The sequence below is a fragment of the Meles meles genome, chromosome 1 (genome assembly GCF_922984935.1).
Source record: "Meles meles chromosome 1, mMelMel3.1 paternal haplotype, whole genome shotgun sequence".
NCBI lineage: Eukaryota > Metazoa > Chordata > Mammalia > Carnivora > Mustelidae > Meles > Meles meles.
The window spans coordinates 9,954,787-9,970,324 of NC_060066.1; the positions used below are offsets into that span (position 1 = coordinate 9,954,787).

General features: G+C 43.1%; 1 protein-coding gene across 1 annotated transcript in view; it reads right to left on the reverse strand.

Annotated features, from left to right (window-relative positions):
- EFR3A (EFR3 homolog A) overlaps window positions 1-11,716 on the reverse strand; it is a 124,325-nt gene extending 112,609 nt beyond the window's left edge. Inside the window, exon 1 of the mRNA XM_046007310.1 lies at window positions 11,487-11,716. Within this exon, the coding sequence (XP_045863266.1) occupies window positions 11,487-11,496 (10 nt within the window). The 5' untranslated portion in view covers window positions 11,497-11,716. The remainder of the gene's footprint in view (window positions 1-11,486) is intronic.
- Between the last annotated feature and the right edge of the window lie 3,822 nt (window positions 11,717-15,538).

Sequence of the window (15,538 nt, forward strand, 5' to 3'; positions counted from 1 at the left end):
AAATTTTTTAAAATTGTTCAGCCCCTAGCCAGTATGTTGCTGTACCGTAGGGCCAGCAACGAAAAGAGCAGCAATATTTCTATGCTGCTGAAATAGAGAATAGAGGCTGCTTACTGAGTTACACGAGTAAATACACAGAGAAGAATGGACATGGAGGGAAAAGAGGAGGATTAGCTGTGTAAGAGGAGGAAACAGTGCCAAGCGCTCAAAGAGCTAACAGAGGTGCTCAGGTGACAGCTCAAGGGCCTATGCCTCTCACTTCTGTCAAATAAAGCAGTTCCCAGCCAGTTAAGTTTGTATCTGCCGCTAGCAAATCATTCAGTTCTTTCACAAATATACATAATAATGAGACTCCAAAAAAACAGGGCAAGAGACAAGTTAAGTTCTACATGAAATATTTTATATTACATATGTGGAGCTGCCTTCATTTTTACTTACAAACTGCAGAATTAAGCATGTCTACACAGGACTTATAAAAGAGTCTATATCCTCTCAACCAAGTATTGTAGGACACTCTCCTCCCCCAGCTAAAAATCAGTACAAGACAGTTAAGGACAAAAGTACAGGACAGTACATACCATGGATAAGACACATAATCATTTTTGGATCCCCAAGCTTTAAAATAAGGTTTTTTTCTCTAACACTTCATAAATTATTGTCATAGCATCAGATCAAACAGTAAGAGATTATCCAGCTTTGTTTTTTTCTTTTCTTGCTTATTGGAATGTTTCAAATGCTACTATAAATGGACTGCCATTTTGATGAGGGAACAGAAGGCTGGCTGAGGAGCAAGCAAAAGCTGACACCTTGCAACCTTCCCCCACCCCCACTCCTGGGTGGGACATATGTGACATTCTTTAGGAATCTCCCAACAATCTTAACTCTTAACGTTAATACCTTGCTAAGAAGGGGAAAAGGACAATGGCAAGGCCTCTGGTGTCTAGTATTGTGTAGGTCTTCTTTAGCTTGTGAAAGCTCTATCGAAACCTCCCTTTTTCTTTACCTCCCCAACCGCACTGTACATAACCTGCCACCCCTCACAACCCGGGGCAGCAGCTCTTTGTGCCCACAGGTCCTGTTCCCGTGCTTTAATAAACCACCATTTTGCACCAAAGATGCCTCAAGAATTCTTCCTTGATCATCAGCTCTGGGCCCCACTCCCACTGAACCTTACTCATATTCTAAAACTTCATCAATTTGAGTCTTAAACACAGTTCTTGTCAAGCATTTGTCCTGGTGGTATTTGGTTTAGTAAGGCCCCATCTGCTTCGCCTTTGGTTTCTCTGCCTATTCCATCCTTAAGAGGACACGTTCCTCAAGGATCTGCCCTCAGCCTCTTCTGTCTTTACAACCTATCCTTTAGTAACTTTGACCAGTGTCAATTCCTACAAATGCACCCCAAATGTCCTTTCAGGCATCACACACTTACCACAGCCTAAAATGGACTCAACATCCCATTAATTTCCCCAACTGCTCTTCCTGCAGAAAGTCCCCATATCAAACTAGAGCAATTCGCCCAAACAACCACATCTGAAACTTCAGAGTGAATCCCAACTCCCCTCCTCCCTCCACCCCTCACCAATTAATTCTGTCATCTGTACTTCCCCAGCAGTATACAGGCTGGTCCACTGCAATCTACCCCACTGCCATCATCCAAGTCCAGAGCCCATCACTCAGATAACTGTACTTTAATAACCTCTAACTGTTCTCCCTCCAACCTCACTTATGTGTTTCCATAGCAACCAATGCTTCTCTTTTAGTAATCTGAGTCATGCTACAAATATACAAGGAATGTGTACCATGGGCCAAGCACTGTATCAAAAGCTATGTATGGTGGCAAAGGAAACAGGTGTAAGTGCTTAGAAAGCTCCCTGTCTGGTCAGTGTAATTATGTGTTTTTGACTTGTCTTCCCCACCAGACTAAGCTTCAAGAGAGTGGGCATGACATCCACAATGATGTCCATCATGTTCACTATGAGGATACTGCTGTGTCCTCAGTGTCTATAAAAGCTGACACATAGCAGGGACTGAATAAATGTGTTAAGACAAAATTACCAAACACACACACACAGCCTTAAAGCTTTCACTTTCCCCAGTACCAATGACTTACTTCAACTGCCTGCTGGTTATTTCTACCTGTATGACTCACCTCAAACCCAGTCCCCAAATCCATGCTTCTTCTATGATTCCTCAGGCTTCCGATGCCATCTTCTACTCACATTCCCCCTTCGGTTTCTCCTCTAAACTCCACGGCACAATTCCTAGGGTGCTCACCATTTCCTTCTTTGTGCTACAGCCATCTACACAAAGTTCTATAGACTTCTTAAAGCTAGAGACTGCTTTATTCATCCCTATCCCCACCTAGCAGTGCACATGCAGACACTAAAATAACTTGCTGAATGATGAATCTCTAAGACAAATCCAAACAGAACACAAAAAAAGCTGAAAAGTGACTGCAAGAGCACACTGACGCACCTATGACTGAAAGGACTACAAGAAGAGATAAGACAACTCCATTCCTGGAGATCATCAGAGCAAAACAGGTGAGACACCATTAGCTCAAACAGCTTTGATTTTTCCCTCTACGTCACTAAGCTTTTGATTCTAAATTACCTTATGTTTTTGTCAGAGGGAATATTCTTTGGAGACAACAAATTTCAAATTTTTTAGAAGCAACCAACATTATTTCCTTATTGAAATCAAATGCAGAATCCCCCCGTAAAAAGAGCTACTTGAGCTGAAGCTGGATCAGGCAGAGAAGCCCACCCACTCACACAACAGTCTGTATTATATGTCCACAAAAGACACTTTGGAAATTTGGGCTATAAAGGTAGCTCAAGGTTCCCTTGTTCCACCCTCCAATATGGGTCAAGAACAACATGGAATTCTCAGGACCTAACAAAAGAGAATCTGTGCCAGGGAATGGAGCTTTTGTAAAGGCAATATAAACAGAACTGACCTGGAACAGGCATCTATCACTCTCTTCTTGCACCTGAACTGCTGCCATTTCATGAACCTGTTGCAGGAAGACAAACCTGGGAGAGCTTCCCACTGTTAGACCAAGCAAAGAACCAGGATGGAACCAAGGGGAAAGGTGGTAAGGAGTAGACAAGACGCTTAAGTCTGTTTCTAATTGGTACTTCAAAGTGAAGAAGAAACTGGCCTGCTGAGGTCCACAGAGCACAGCCCAGCTAAGAGAACAGGGAAAACGCATAAAGGGAAAACACCCCAAATCCCTGCTACTCTATATCCGCCTGGAGTGCTCTTCTCTCCGCAGAAGTCCTCCTGGAACCATTTATAGCAAATGGTAATAATCCAAGACACAACTGTCTTGTCCTTACAACATACTGATCCAGATAATATGTTCATCAAGTATTTCTACCTCTAACGCACAATTACATAAACCCTACTACATGTATCTCTTAGTTTCCACTTAATACAACAAACACCTAGTAAAAATACTTATAACTAAGTTCAAAAATTAACTGAAGTTATATGTCATAAATGGACCACTCATTTCAATTTCTAAGCCAGACCTTTAGCCTGACACAGTACCTTCTGCAAAGTTTATGAAGCTCTAGGAATTGATGACAGCAAACTTGAAGGCTTTGTATTTCATTTTCTCTGCCCACCAGGAGTGAGATCCATTTAAAGTTAAGTGTAACCACAGCATGGAGAACTTTGTAGCAAATTGCCAAGACTGCTGTTCAAAAAGCCAATTAAGTACCAGGGGTGTGAAGAACACTTAGCATTACCCAGAAAACTACCTCAGCAGGAATATCCTGGAGTTCAGGTAGTAAAAATAAAGAGGTACAGGTAAGTAACCCACCAACTACAAATAAAAACAAACAAATAAAATAAATAAGTAAAAAGCATTTAGAAGGACAAGTCTTGAAGACCGTATAGCAAAAGATTTAATGCCTAATTTTAGAATACAGCAAACTCTTAATTCAGAAGTACAATGAGAGCACCTGGGTGGCTCAGTCAGTTAAGGACTGCCTTCAGCTCAAGTCATGATCTCAGAGTCCTAGGATGGAGTCCCAAATCAGGCTCTCTGCTCAGTGGGGAGTCTGCTTCTCCCTCTGACCCTCCCCCCTCTCGTGCTCTCTCTTTCCTCTTTCTTTCAAATAAATAAAATATTTTTAAAAAAGAAGTACAACAAAAAAAAACCTGAGTAGTGACTCCTTCTTTAATAAAAATAGATAAATAAATAAATAAATAGATAGATAGATAAAAATCACCCTATCTCCTAATACCTGAAGCTAAAGAGCAGTAAATACATGTGCAAAAGGAAGACTAGGAAAGCCTACAAAGAAAGAAGTTATAGTAGCTCCTGTTTGCTTTAGAGTATATGCAAGAGCAGGCTCATCTCAAGAACTGAATGAACCTGACAAATACAAATGATGAGAGAATTTTGACAGATTTGACAAATTAATCATAGGAGAAAATGCTAGCATTCATTTTACATCAAATCTGCCTAGAATCATGTTCATTCCAGAACACATAATTGTTTCAAACACACACACACACACACACACACACACACACACTCTCACACACCCCTACAAACGCTCCATAAACTGAACCCACACATAATGATTCATCCTAACCTTTCAGGTTTTCATGATTAAAACCACCATTTAATAAATCAGATTATTTCTTCCTCCTTTCAGAATAAAATACCAATGATAAAAAAAGCCCTATTATTTTACTTCCTATTAAAAAACAACATTATTCACCAACCACTGCTCAAAGTCAGTCACAGCATTTTATATCACCTAGCACATGACAGCAATAGTAATCACACAACAAATACAATGGCTTCCCATATACGGTCAATATTTACTTGATCAATTAATCAAAATTCATTCCTGAAGGCTAAAGAAACAGCCAGTTCAGGGCAATATTTTAATATTAAGGATTCTTCTGGTGAAGAATAATCATGTTGTTCATCAGGTTCTCAACAGGATTCATTCTGCAAAAATATTCAAGAATCCCTAACCTAGACAAACAACTCATATCTTTGCCATTGGTCTACCCTTTCCTCCTTCAAGTGGTGGGGGCATACTGGGATTTTCTGTGCCCTCCTCTCCATTTCTAAGAATGTCAGGGAACAGTTTCCTTCAATGTTATCAATAAAAACCTTCCTATTACCACTATAGAATAAAGAGGTACTCCCTTCCTACATAGGGGCTCCTCCAATGGAGTTTAAAGTGGAGTTTGTAACAGAGCTGGTTGTTCATACAGGAAGACTATGATTCAGAAATACAATAAAAATACCCACACAGGCAGGTCCTATCCCCGTGCTTTAATTAAACCACCTTTTTTGGACCAAAATAAAATAGAAATAAAAATACATGCATATTGATTCCTCCTTTAATAAAAATTGGAATCATGCTATCTAAAGATATCTAAAGGTAGGCAGCAGTAAACAAATATGCAAACAGAGAGCATGATAGAGTACAAGAAATCAGATTTGTCCTCTGCAATCCATCCCATTCCTACAGAAACCCCATTAACAAAACTGGGTCATTCCATACCACAGCAGAGCAATATAATGGGTAAAATGTAGCTTTCTCCTATGAACTAGGACCCTCATTTTGGACTCCGGAAAAAAAAAAAGGCCTCTGCACCCCTCAACTCAACAAAGGACTTTTTTTTTCCTTGTAGAGGGATCTGTGGGCTGAGGAGGGGACAGAGAGGCAACACTGAAAACCACTGAGGTTGTTTTGTTTCAAGCTGCTAACCCCAAATCACCCCCAACGGCAGGTGAGTTCCCCAGAATGCTGGGCTCACTCTTTCCACCTACCACTCTGTCCCCATAGTTCAGCTCCGCAAGTTACTCAGAACTGTGGAAATCCCGAGATGGAAAAGCGAGGTATGGACAAAGGGGAAGCAGCCTAGGCTCCCTAAAGTAATGTTACTGGGTCAACCCCAATTTAGGGTCAGGAAAGACCCTGCCCTGACCCAACAGGTCCCTGCTGACTCAATCATCCCTGCATGCTCCTTTGGGCCTTCAGGCTGACAAGGCAATCTCTGAGGAGCAGGCTGCAGGGACCCTAGATGGCAAAGCAGGGGTCTGGGCAGCAAGCAGAGCCTGCTATACAACATTTCAATCTTTAAACCAGTGGTTTTCAACCCAGGGACAATTATGAAACCCCACCCCTCACCCCCACCCCCACCCAGGGAGCATCGGGCAATGCCTGGAGACAGTTTTGAGAGCCATGCCTTTAGGGAACAGGGGAATTTACCACAAGCCTCTAGTGGGTAAAGGCCACAGTTGCTGCTAAACATCTCACAAAGCACACGACTGCCCTGTACCTCCCGAACAAAAAATTATCCAATCCAAGACATCAACAGAGCAAAGTTTGAGAAATCCTGATTAAGACTATGATTTACAGGCTTCCATTTGTATTTCTGTCTCAGGCCTCACAAATGTTATAAGCAGGCGTGCTAAGAATCTAATCATAAATTATAGAACTCTTATAACACTGTTTTAAAGGGGGAAAAGTTTATTTCAGGTTTTGGTATCCGAAGAATAACTTCTGTGACTCCAGTTAACATTCAATCATTCATTTATTCAACATTTACCAAGCACCTATTATGTAACTAAGCACAGTGCTAAGCAAATGTAATGGTGTTAAAAAAAATTTTTTTTTTGATGGGATCTGGTAGATTCAATCCTGCCTGGCTCAGAGCAGCATAGTAAGGAAAAAGAACGGGGACTCAGGGGACTCGGAAGTCAGATGCACCTAGTTCTGATCCCATTTCCACAATTTACTATCATTAGGCAAGTTACTTAACTTCCTTGAAATTCAATCTCTCTATTTCTATGTCAAGTAGGGCCTCCCACAAAGGAAAAGATAATTAATAAGATAATTCATGTAAAGCACAAAGTATACTGTATCCAATCATTAATTCTCTATTACTAATAGCAAGTTTTCAGTTTTTATAAAGTAATCAGTATGCTAGAAATGGCTAATATGCCTATAAAAAGGACAGTCACTATAACTGTGATTGTGACAGAATCAACACAATTTTAGTCAAGCTCACTGCATGGCGTATAAGATCCTTCAAATTCTGGCTCCTATCTCCTCCAGCCTTATCTCCCACCACCTACATCACCTTTACTGTCACATGTCCCATGAGTGGGAACAGACTGAAAGATGCGATCTGATAGTAAACCAGTGTCAAGCCAAAGGTCAGTTTAAGAAAATTCTTTAGCTATAACTCCGGCAGTACACATAGGTACTGGGTGGAAGGGCAAGGAGGGGCTTAGAGAACAAATGAATACAAATGGCTCCCAAGCCAGGAATAGGTCATTTGCTTGTAATGCATTTCTAAATGGAAACACCTCAACCAGCATCCATCTTTCACTTCACAATTCATCACCATTTTGCACCTCTTTCATAAGAATGGACCGAAAAGGGCATCTGGGTGGCTCAGTGGGTTAAGGCCTCTGCCTTTGGCTCAGGTCATGATCCCAGTATCCTGGGATCGAGCCCCACATCGGGCTCTCTGCTCCGCGGGGAGCCTGCTTCCTCCTCTCTCTCTGCCTGCCTCTCTGCCTAGTTGTGATTTCTTTCTGTCAAATAAATAAAATATTTAAAAAAAAAAAGAATGGACCGAAAAATATGTCAAATATAATCAGTCTCATAACTGGGAAAAAACAAACATGGAATGACCACGTTACCACAGCCTAACAAATTTGACCAGATATCAATGCCAACATCTAAGTGAGAAAAGAAAGCCTTAACCACAAATTACTGAAAGTATAGTTATTTAGAGCACAAAATGGCTGAGTTTCAGTTCCCCTTAGCCATATACAATACTTTTACATAGATCATAAGAGAGCACATTTTACTGGACCTGTTTTTAGGCAAAATACCAGCTACAGAACCTCTTTCAAATTACTAGTTAACGAAAAAGAAAAGTCTGTGGGCCTATACAACCAGATATCCACTGAGCACATCAGTGAAATCCTCAGCCTTGTTCCCCCAGAGTCCTGTGACAAGACGGAAACAAAAACAATCATGTTAAGTTTTCTTGTAAGCTCACATGTCTGACTTGAGTTTTGGCTAAGCTTACTTTTGTCCTTGTGTAATCTCACGGAAAAAAGTGGGGGGAGAGGGTAAACTACGATCAACTTTGTGCTAGAAAACCAAAAATAAACTTCATCTATGCTCCTTGTGGTTAAGGATTATAGGGAGGAGATCTGCGTTCCAGCCAGGTGTGACCTTAGTCAAGTAACTGAAATTCATTGAGTCTCAGTCTCCTGATACAAAAAAGAAAAGAAAATGACTAGATTAAGAAGCTTTAACATTTCTTCCACTCAAATTCTGATTCAGGATTTGAAAATCTTTAACATCAAAATGTTGTTTTTTTTTTTTAAGATTTTATTTATTTGACAGACAGATCACAAGCAGGCAGAGAAACAGGCAGACAGAGAGGAGGAAGCAGGCTCCCTGCCTAGCAGAGAGCCTGATGTGGGGCTTGATCCCAGGACCCTGAGATCATGACCTGAGCCGAAGGCAGAGGCTTAACCCACTGAGCCACCCAGGTGCCCCCATCAAAATGTTTCTTAATGGTCCCTTGAAACTACAGGAAGAAATAAAAGCCTCCAGAGAAATTATGTATCAAATTATAAGTTTGTGTAGATTTGAAAAGATCATTTAGTGAAACACTCTTGAAATCTGTGCTTAGTGATTACTGCAAACTACTGGCTGAATACAGAGTGACACAATCACAGAACTGCCCCTGTGTCCGTGGCAACTTCCCATCAGACATTCTTCCAGGTAGTTGCTTTCTGAAAAAGAGTATGGCTCTCCAAAATAATTCCAATGAAGCTACCATTAACACTCATGAGATAATGCAATTGCTTAGCCTTCAGATGTATATCATACTACTTGAGATTCTGCTTATTAATACCAGTTTCAGTGACTTGAGAGTATCAGTATTCCAAATAAGCAACATAACAGCAATAGTAGAATAATTTCAAGACTTGGAGCAACCGCCACTTTCAGCATTATAGAGTCTGAGAGACCCTAGTGATCATCTCCAAGAGAAAAGCATTACCTTTATTCACTAGAGCCTTAAGGATTAACTGGATGAGCAAAGGAGACTCTAAACAACACTTTAAAAAAAAAAAATCAGTTTATTTGGAGAGATTACTTCATAAAAACATCCCCAAAGAGGAAAAAGAAATTCCCAAATTAATAATTTTGCTGTCTCTGCTTATGTTGAAATTTATGCTATGTGTAGAGATTCTGAGCGGTACTACTGTCTGCTGAACTATCCCAGCAATTTCTGGAGGTTCTGGCCATAAAAGGAGACAAAAAGCAACCTGAACACCACTTCACAGGGGTACTACCAGCTGGTACCACCTTCATGCAGTCATAGAAACTGTACAATAATAAATATTAACAGTAATGACATAATTCAAACATGTCACTTGCCTTCCAATCAGGTCATAAAATCTGCGTTCTTAAGTATGCAAACACAGCATGGTTCATTTTACATTGTAAATCATATATTTTAGAGCCTGGGTGGTTCAGCCACTGGTTAAACAGCTGCCTCTGGCTCAGGTCATGATTCCAGGGTCCTGGGATTGAGTCCTGCATCTGGCTCCCTGCTCAGTGGGGGGCCTGCTTCTCCCTCTCCCTCTGCTTGCTGCTCCCTCTACTTAAGTGCTCGCTCGCTCTGTGTCAAATTAATAAAAATCTTAAAAAAAAAATAGAAGAAACAAGTTTCCTAAATCCACTCCATGAAGGTAATCTGAGAACTAAAAATCAGTTTAATTTCGTAACATATTTATCTTACAATTTTACCAATAAATTCCATTTGAAGCCCTAACTTTCAAGAACAGGTTTTGGTTTTTTTTTTTTTAATTTTTTTTTTTTTTTTTAATTTGACAGAGAGAGAGAGGTCACAAGTAGGCAGAGAGGCAGGCAGAGAGAGGGAGAAACAGGCTCCCCACCAGGCAGAGAGCCCAATGCGGGGCTCGATCCCAGGACCCTGAGATCATGACCTGAGCCGAAGGCAGAGGCTTTAACCCACTGAGCCACCCAGGTGCTCCCAAGAACAGGTTTTTATTCCCTCTCTTTTTCTTTCTCAGACAGTAAGAGTAGCAAAATACTAATCTCAAATATTCCTGAATGACATGAATTTAAAGAAATTGTAATTATAATTATGATGACATTCCTCTAGTCTAGAGGAATATGATGAAAATATAAACCGCTGACATACTAAATGAATACAAAATTCAAGACCATGAACTAAGGGTACACATTACTGTGTTCAGAAAACAAAATCCACCTCACCCACACATGTAGGAGCTGTTGAAAGTAATCATTTCATCAAGATCATTCACAGCATTACATAAACCTTTCTAATATCCAGAAATAACACTTTACCCACAAAGAGACAAAACATGCATTTGGCTGGCCTGGAAATCCAGTGTCTCCTACGTCTACCAAAATCAGGACGGTGAAGTTAGGAATTTAAATAATGTGAGCTAATTTGGAGCTATTTACAAGTGTTTACAGATTTTACAATATGGAACACTTACTCAAAAGCGCCCTAATTGAAAACAATCTCTAATCAGTCATCGTGCTTCCTCCCGTCCAAGATTAGGGAATCTCCTTAGTTTGCACAGATATATCTACCCGCCACTGGGTTTAAAGTCACATGGTAATTCTCTGGGCCGTTCCGAAATGGGTCATTAGTAATACTGCCCAGCCGGTTTGTCCAAAACGTCCCCCAAATCCACTGTTTTCAAACTTTAGGATCCCTCAATAACACCAAGGCCACTTATTAAGCACACAGATTCCGGGGCCCAAGCTACGGTGTCTCAGTACCTAGGGGGGAACCCTAAACAGCATTTTTAATCAGCAGCCACGTCAATCTGTTGCAGGTGCTCCAACAGCCACATTTTGGGACACAGACGCCTAACCGGTCGGAAAAGAGCACCTACTCCAGCCACCCCCACGCGTTACGGACAAGGAGAAAGTCAGGGCTGCGGGAACTTCGCGTCCCTCGAGGAAGAGCTGTGGGCTGGGCCCGGATTCCCCGGAACCGTGCGTCCCACAAGGCGATGCCTAGTTCCTGAGGAAGTGAGTAGGTGACACGACCGCAGTTATTTTCAGCATTTCCACTAAGTCCCCACTGGCTCTGGAGAGGACTGCGGAAAGAGCGTGGACTTCGTGAAGTTCCACAGGTTTACGTTACTCCAGCTTGGCCACTTACTAGCCGGGCGTCCTTAACGCTCGGGCCTCAGTTTCCCCGTCTGTGCAACGGGTTCACGCCACCCCGCGGGAAGGCTAAGCCGAAACGAAAGTAACTCAGCAGGCAGGTCGCGGGCACTTCCTGGCTCTCCCCGGCCGGGCCCGGCTTCCCCGCCGCCGCAGCGGGCACCCCGGAGTGCGCGCCGAGCGGGCCGCCGCTTCCCAACGCCCCCCGCCCGGCCCGACCCTCGGCCGGACACTCACGGGTAGGCATGGTGACCCCGAGCCAGGCTCGCCGCCGCACGGAGGCTCAGCGGGGCCGCGCAGGGCTCGCCGACCGCACCATGGCGGGCCGGCGCCGGGCCGCGGAGACCCGGACCAGGCGAGTGACGAAGGGCGGAGGGAGTGGACGCGGACCCCGCGGCTCACGCAGCGCGAACTCGGCGATTGCAGCCACCGCCGGCCCAGCTGTGCGCCGGTCGCCGCGTTGGGCGTCCCCGCGCCCTGACGTCATCCCGTCGCCTACGCGCCGGCCCCGCCCCCGCCCTGCGGCCGAGCTCCGCCCAGGAGCGGTGTGGCCGGAGCAGGGGGCGGGGACTAGGGGAGGGCCGTCAGCCGTCTAGAATAACTCAGGGCTCTGTTTTGACTGAGTTGAGTCATACTCCTTTCCAGGAGTCCTTGCTCGCGGTGCATTTACCGATATTCACGTCTTACACTTGTACCGCTTCATGATTTTGTGAGGGTGTGCGTGATTGCTTTAAGGGCATGGAATACCCGGGGGCTTTTTTGTGTGTGCTGTTGAACTTGCTTTGCGTCCTACTTCTCTGAAAGCAGGACTGGAGATGCCCTGGGGTCATTCCGGGTGATGGCAGGCCCTTTCTTGAGAGGACAGAAATGTAATTTTCTCTTCCCCGCGGGTAACTTTCAGAGACATTTTACGCCTCAGGAGCCAGTCTCGGGAGAGAGCGGTTCTATCCGCTTGATAGGGAAAAGCGGAAATCCAGCGCCCTGGATTTTTCCAGACTCAGTGTCATTAATAATCATTGTATCTAACAGTCACCGAAATGAGTGGACACGTGGAGCCTAGAGCGTTCAGCAGAGCACACACACACTTTGCTAGGCCCCGGGGGCTGTGGACAGCATGTATGGAGAAATAGAAGAAAGCCACGGAGGTTACAGTGTTTCTCAAAGTGGTTCAGGATCTTTTGGTGCCTGATTCACTTGGGAACCTGTCGAAAAGCAGATTCATGGTTCCTGAACCAAACCCACTGAATCACACGTATAGTTAATCAGATTAAGTACTTACATTTGAGAAACTTTGTCCTAGAGAGTAGGGCCAGCATTCTGGTTAGAAAATGGTACTGCGCAGTACTGAAAGGAGAAGAGAAAGAAGATGAAAATAAGGGGTCAGAAAGCCCTGGGGAAATGAGTTTAGAGATGGACTTGGAGAAAAACAGAGTTTGAATTAGCCAAGAATTGGGGAGCCGTTTAAGAGGCTGGGAAAGGGTGGAGGGCAATGAAGAGCTAATCACAGAAGCTGGTGAAAGGAGAGGAGAGTGTGTGCAGAGGCTATATATCAGACCTTTTCTTGCTAAGGGTAACAGCCAAACTACCAAATACTCAGCCAATGCTTAACTTACCCTTCAATGCACTTTTGCATATTTTTATCATCTATAACATCTTTCTTGCTCCCAGTTTTTGCCCTGAGACATTTTAGAGTATCATAACTTGCTTCTGCTGTAGCACTTTTCCCATTGAATCTTGATCAGACTTTCATAAGTGCTTACATTCCACCACTGGACTATGCACTTTTCAGAAAATGGCAAATACCGTAGTCCGTATTTATGTATCCCTACCTGGCACGCAGTAGGGGGGCTAGAGCATTTTTGTTTAGTAACTATTTAACAAAGTATGTATTTATTCGGTGAATATGGAAAAAAAACAGGTAAAATAGAGCTAGTTAATGAACAACCTTGCAAACTTGGAATTTGTCCTTTGAGAAACCATTCTAGGCTCTCTTTGAGGACAGTGGCATTGAATAATCAGAAGTACGGCTCTGCATAGTGGACAGCATGATACAGAAACCACGGAGGGGAGTCCTTAGGACTGACACTGAAGGGAGTGTTAGGTGCCTGGTCTTAGTGGTGACTGTGGAAAAGGAATGAGATGAATCTTACTGCAGCAGAAGAATCCCTGGGATTTGTTGGCTGCTGGCTTGGGAGCAAAAGAGAGGCATCTGTTAGTTATGTAACTCCAAGGCTGGAAGAAGGAAATGAATGATACTGGGAAAGCAGTAGACAAGTTGGGAGGGAATGCTGTTTTAGGGAAGGGGTGTGAAGAGAGGATGTGAGTTTCTCTTTGACACATTAAGCTTGAGGCAACATCCAAGAGAGACATTCGAGTGCATAGTTCTGAAGGCAGGTGCGCATACCAGGCTGAAGGCAGATGGAGGGATCTCAAGGTTGGAGATTTGGGAAGCTTTGGCCCGCAGACCAGAAGCTAAAGCCAGGAGTCAGAGAAACCCTGCTGAGGGAGGGTGTGGAGCCAAAGAGATAGAGATAGAGGAGATCCAAAGGGCACAGTGCCCTGTAAGCCAAAGGAGGATATGATTCCAAAGGACAGACATCGCTGTTTACATCACTCAAAAAAAGATGCAAATAACAAAGGCCCGGAGATAGTCTGGCCCATAATGAGTCTGGTTCTTTTTTTTTTTTTTTTTTTTTAATCCCCTTGGTTTTTTGGTTTGTATCATTGCCAGAAATTAAATCAACAACCAAAGATTCTGAGAGAGGACAGCTGAAAGTCAAGAATAATGACTTCATAATTGTAGGATCACATACAACATGCCTAAGTGTTTTCCTGGTTTACACATGGTCTGGTTTACACAGAGACCCCTTTTCCCTATCAAACCCTCTGGATCACCCTCTGTCTGTGCACCCCCTTCCCCTTTTCTCTGAGAGGACTAATCCTGCCACCACTCTCTTTAGGCTTAATCTAAGACTGGTAGCCTCTCCCGGACCACTTCTGGCTTGCAAACACCCTTCCATCCCTTCTGCCAGTACTCCCTTTTTGAAGCCCTATTTGGGTTTGGCTAGTAGGAAATACGTTTTATCCATCTGTCAGTCCTCACACTTCCCAGTACTTGTACTTGCACACCTTGTCTGGCTGACCCAGAAATGGGTCAGATTCCTCTTCCAGAAAGAAAGCCTGCCTGATACTATCGGTTAAAATGAGATTAAAAAGATCATCATTGGCATCCTATTGGAACATTAGCTTTTGGTCAAATTGCCCAAAATAGCTGCTTCCAGTTTAGTCCATTATTTGTTCCAATTTCTAAATCGGGCACAGAGACAATTCACTTTTAATTGGCACACGTTTTAGTGTTCAAGGTAACTGCCAGCAAATTGACAGTTTATAGGAATTAATTGCAAAGATATTTATTTCTCCCAAAAGTTTATTCCCAAAAGGTCATCATGATATAATTTGATGCTCTCATTGCTTAGTTTTCCTTCTTGATCAGTATTTATACCAAGGATATGCCCTTTTTGTGTCATTTCATTCTATTTTATTTCTGTCTTCCATTGCTTAAGAGTGACTCAGAGCTTTCCAGCTCTCATGAAGCATAAAAAAAGCACAGATATTGGATTTGGGAAACCTGAGTTGGAATCCTCCCTGCCTTCCTCTTTACCTCACCTTTTGACAATCCATGACCTCTCTGGATTTACTTTCCTCAAATTCAAAATCAAGAGACATTCCCTTTGGTCGTGATGTTCTGTGAATCTTCTCAAGGTAGTAGTTCTCAAACTTGACTGACCTCTGAACTAATTGCGGGAGCTTTAAAGAATATCCACTCCCAGATCCTAGTTCCAAGATTCTGACATTGTTGGTCTGGCGCATGACCTGGGCCTGGACCCAGTTTAAAAGCTCACCAGGGGTTTTGGGGCAGCGAGGCTGAACTCTATTGCCTTAGGAAAGAAGTAAGCAAGATAAGTTCTAATCCAGAGTCATATACCTGTCATTGGGCCATTTCTACTACCAGGTAAGCTCATGCATTTTGAGATCACTGGCCTCAGAACTCTAGAGTGATTTTCTCACTCATGTGCTAGTCAAACTAGTTGCAAACATACATGAGAACAAATGGGAAGGATAAACCTCTAATCCAAAAAGTCATTACCAACCCTTTCTGGGCCAACTGGAACACAGTGCAAGACACAACTTCTTGAACATCCCAGGAGCCAAATATCATAGTCCTCTGTGCTTTGTAAAGACAATTATAAATAGATAGAGAGCAAAATTCTGAGATAATTAGGAGCTCT